Source organism: Sitophilus oryzae, unplaced genomic scaffold (genome assembly GCF_002938485.1).
Source record: "Sitophilus oryzae breed Bouriz unplaced genomic scaffold, Soryzae_2.0 scaffold_465_pilon_pilon, whole genome shotgun sequence".
In the NCBI taxonomy this organism is placed as follows: domain Eukaryota; kingdom Metazoa; phylum Arthropoda; class Insecta; order Coleoptera; family Curculionidae; genus Sitophilus; species Sitophilus oryzae.
Genome location: NW_022147046.1, coordinates 100,502 through 105,265, shown reverse-complemented (window position 1 = coordinate 105,265; position 4,764 = coordinate 100,502). Strand labels below are relative to the sequence as shown.

The 4,764-nt window shown below is 32.8% G+C and overlaps 1 protein-coding gene across 1 annotated transcript; it reads left to right on the top strand.

The window, feature by feature from the left end:
* Positions 1–2,048: 2,048 nt before the first annotated feature.
* On the top strand, positions 2,049–3,350 carry LOC115885995. Its single transcript, XM_030905028.1, has one exon. It carries the CDS (start codon positions 2,049–2,051, stop codon positions 3,348–3,350), a length of 1,302 nt encoding a protein of 433 aa, XP_030760888.1.
* The last annotated feature ends 1,414 nt before the right edge of the window (positions 3,351–4,764 follow it).

Below are 4,764 nucleotides of genomic sequence, written 5' to 3'. Positions count from 1 at the left end.
ACATTGAAGAAACGTCAGACTTATCTAACACAGCCACTTAGATTTTAGAGATAGGAAACCAATATTATTTTGAAGAGACATGAATTTCCCTGCATTGAATATTGGAATATATACTAGGTGTTCCATTTAAAATATGTTACTATGGCTTTTAAATGTGACTAATGTTCAAGATTAATTTTTTTCTCACCCTGTATAATTTAATGGGTCAAGTTTTAATTGGATTTAATGTACAATAGTTATTTTGACTACATATTTGGCTATTTCGGGTAAATTCCCATTTAGGTAGCTTTTATTGAAATTTAGAAATTGTTCTTCATTTTTAGAAAATGTTAAATATGTCAAAACCCTTGCATTTTAGACATATACTTCTCTAATAAAACTCACCTTTATTTTTCTCCTAGAATCCGAAAATCAATTAATATATAGGGTGTTCCATTACAAAAAATACATCTTTGATGAGTAACTTTTTTATGAATCCCTGTAGAACTCTCTATATTTTTAAAAAATGCCCGAAATTAACCTACACATGCTCAAAAAATTTAATTTCAATACAAATTGTCGTTCTTCTTGGAACCTCCATGTCGTTATGAGAGGCGCCACCCTGTATATAAACCTATACATAGTTAACTTAGAAACTTTTTTTGGTGAAATGAATGAATCGATATGGACGTCATTTGGCCTTTTTTCTGTCATCGTTTGTCGAAATCATCCCTGAGTCGTAAAACAGGGTATACAGGGTGCTACAAATTTGAGGTACGAGCATTGGTATCTCGGTAACTGTAATAGATACGAACATGGTTAAATTTGGGCAAAGTTGCGCTTTGTGATGTTCACCAAGATGCCATCAAAAAAGTTTCAAAAATTTCAAGGACTGCTGAGTTTTTTGGAAAAACTGATTTTTTTGAAAATCAATTTTATTTTTTTCTGTAGTTACTTTTTACCAATAACTAATTGCACATTCTCATAACCACTTTATTAGGGTTATCTGATAAGAATTTCTAAATTTTCAAATTAGCTGATAATTTGTGAGATACAGAGGCCAACTTAATTTCTTTAAATACGGATCTGCGACACCTCGGTCTCCTGAATACAATGATATGCCACACTTAAAATTTCTTTTTTGTATTGACATTTGAATTAATTAATTTCAAGTCCGGCTCTGTTTTTTTTTTAATTTTTAATGTATTCATCGTTACAATATTGATAAGGTTTCAAACTTAACAATGTGGGGTAAAATATTGAATACGGAAAATCAAATGCAATAAAATAATATATAATAATTAATATAAATTGTGTAAAGGAACCACGTTTATGTTACCAAAGAAAGCAAACTCGAAAGACCCTGAAGATTACAGACCCATTACCTGCCTCTCTAATGTATATAAACTAATGACAAAAATAATCTGTACAAAAATCACTGAACATCTGGATAGAAATCATAATAGCAGTAGAACAGAACGGATGCCGGGAAAGGTCTAGAGGCAGTAAAGAATTACTAATCATAGATAGTGTTATATGCAAGCAGGCGCAAGATAAACAAAGACACCTATCGATAGCTTGGATAGATTATAAGAAAGCGTACGATTCTGTCCCGCATTCTTGGCTTCTCGAGGTTCTGAAACTATATAAAGTTGATCAACAACTCATCAAACTGCTAAAAATAGCTATGACAAAGTGGAGTACCAAACTAATAGTAAAACATCAAACTGAAAGCTGTGAAACCAACTGAAATAAAAATAAGACGAGGTATATACCAGGGGGACAGCCTAAGCCCAATATGGTTTTGTCTAGCGATGAACCCACTCAATATTATGCTCAAGAACAGTACATACGGATATAAAATTAATAGCCAAATGAACTACCGGATGTCACACTTGATGTACATGGACGACCTAAAACTATACGCTAGTAACGAACATCAGTTACAAAGCATGCTTGAATTAGTCAGTAGATTTAGCGAGAAAATCAAAATGGAATTTGGACTGAACAAATGTGCTGAAGCTCATTACAAATAAGGAAAATTAAAAGACAAACCGAATATAAAGCTAATGAACGAACTAGAAATCAACACTCTCAAAGAACCAGCTTACAAATATCTAGGCATGTTGCAGACCGGCCAAATTAAAGACAGAACAATGAGAGATATTACTAAAGAAAAATATTTAAAACGTGTGAAAACAGTTGTCCGAACATACTTACCTGGAAAAGAAAAAATTATAGCAATTAATAGCTGGGCAGTACCTTTAATTACCTACACATACGGTGTGCTGAAGTGGAGCGATACCGAAGTGAAGGAAATAGATAGAGCTACTCGTAAAATATTAACGAAGAACCGAATGCATCATCCTATTGCATCCACTGCAAGATTATACTTACCTCGAATAAATGGGGGCAGGGGACTTTCTAAGGATATTTGCAGAAAACAAGTAAGCAGTTTACAAAAATATTTTAACAACAAAGAAACCACTTTACATCGAGCAATAAGAACCGTTGATACAGGATATTCAGTCTTAAACCTAGCTAGAAATGAAATCACTGATAGATCACCACTGAGTGTAGGCGACATAGTGCAGGAATTAAAGGGCAAGGCGTTACACGGAAAATACTTTACTGAATTGGATGCAGATTGTGTAGACCAAAGTAAATCAGTAAAATACCTAACGGAAATTCCACTTACCGGCGAAACTGAAGGGTTTATATGCGCTATTCAGGATCAGGTGATAGCTACAAGATCACACAGAAAGTTTGTTCTGAAAGAAAACATAACGGACAGATGTAGAATGTGTAACCAATTTTCAGAATCCATACAACACATAAGTTCAGGTTGTCCCACGTTAGCACCAACTAGTTATACAGAAAGGCATAATAACATAGCAAAAATAATCCATTTAGAACTGTCACTAATTCTTGATTTACAGTCTGTGCAGACGAAGTATTTTAATTGCACCCCAGAACCTGTAATGGAAAATAGCAGCCATAAACTATATTGGGATACACTTATTTTAACAGATAAAACAGTATTACATAATAAAGCCGATATACTCTGGATAAACAAATACAAGAAAGAATGCTTCATAATTGATATAGCCGTACCATTAGACCAGAATCTTCAAAAAACTGCAACAGAAAAAATACAGAAATATCAAGATCTTGCATATGAATTAAAAAGAGTATACCAGTTCAATAAAGCCATTGTTTTACCTTTTGTAATCTCTGCCAATGGACTTATTCATAAAGATTTTACATGTAACACGGAATTATTGAAATTAAACCCAAAGCTTACCAACGAGTGCTTAAAAGCAGCCATATTGGGAACAATAAGAATTGTCCGAAAAGTGCTTAATATTTAGAAGACCCTGAACTAGAGCAGTTCTGGTCAAGAAACCAAACCTACCGAGTTAATCGTGAAAAAAGAAATTAACAGTCAAATCATTTTCCCGGAAGATGGATTGGAAATGGTAGAGCAGTATAATGTCCAACAAGGTTCCTGGACCTATCGCCAAGGGGCTACATTACTTGACGTCATTTGGAAAAGTGAAATCAATTCATCTCAACATTTACAATAAAGAATACAAAATGCATTCGGAAGTATAAGAAGAAAGTTCAAAGAGCTATAAATAAAATTGAACGAAAAATAAATTTGTGCAATAGGGAGGGTGGTAAGCTCGGTGGTAACCCTTTCGAACATGTAGAACATTAGAAACTAGTTTCTAGAAGTTGATTTATTTATAATAACTACGATTAATATTATGCATATCATTAGGTCGCACACTGATATTTCAAATTCACAATAAAAAAAGTTAAAAATAATATCTTTAAATTTCTAACCTGGATATTATTTATTTGAATCTTCCAATCGGCTCGATTTTCCTTATTCGCAAAGTTAAGATATTTTTTAAATTTAAGATATTTCCTTATATTAATTAGCGCTGATCAATATTGTTGCAATGAATATAATCAGTCGGACTTGAAATTATTTTAAATACTAATTAAATAGTTTTGTTTTGTTATTGTTAAGGTCAGGGGTGGATGGGTCATATAAGAAAACGGGAAAATTCCCGGTGAGCCGGTGGAAAGATAGGGCGGTGGGCCGGCCGCGCCGGTCCCGATCAGCGCTCAAAATAAGATTGGATTAGCAAAATTCAAATGGTTAATCTTCTAACTATAGTGACGTAAGATTCTTAGAAACTCCATAACTAACTAATCAATTTGCATCAGTATAATCGTCAGTTGCTTTTAAAAATAAACACCAATTTGTAAAATAACTATTGTAAGATATCTTTCTCTCAGACACTTATAATTTTAATAAACATCTGTTTGTTTGGTTTGAAAATTTTTATTATACAAGGTGGCTTTATAAGTGCAAATATTTTCAGGGCTAGTAGATCTCAATAAAAGAAACAATATGTTATTCTCTTTACCGCGTTTCAAATAAGTCCAACCGAGTTATTACAGTTTGAAAATTAAAAAAATATATATTTTTAAAAAAATTTAAGCCACCTCAATTTTTCGGTATTTGCATCTCTTTTCGTGCCGTAATATCAGAGATTATGAAACTATACCGTGGGAAAATTTGCGGTGAACAGGAAGTTCTAAAAAGTTTTCAAAATGCACTATTTTTAACATCTTTTTTTGCAAAAGAAACCTCATAGACGTGTTCTTGGGGTCGAAATATACCACCCCTGAAAATATTTGCACTTATTTAAAACTCCCTCTGTATAGTTTTACCACTATTCTTTTATTAATAACTAATAAATAGAACTG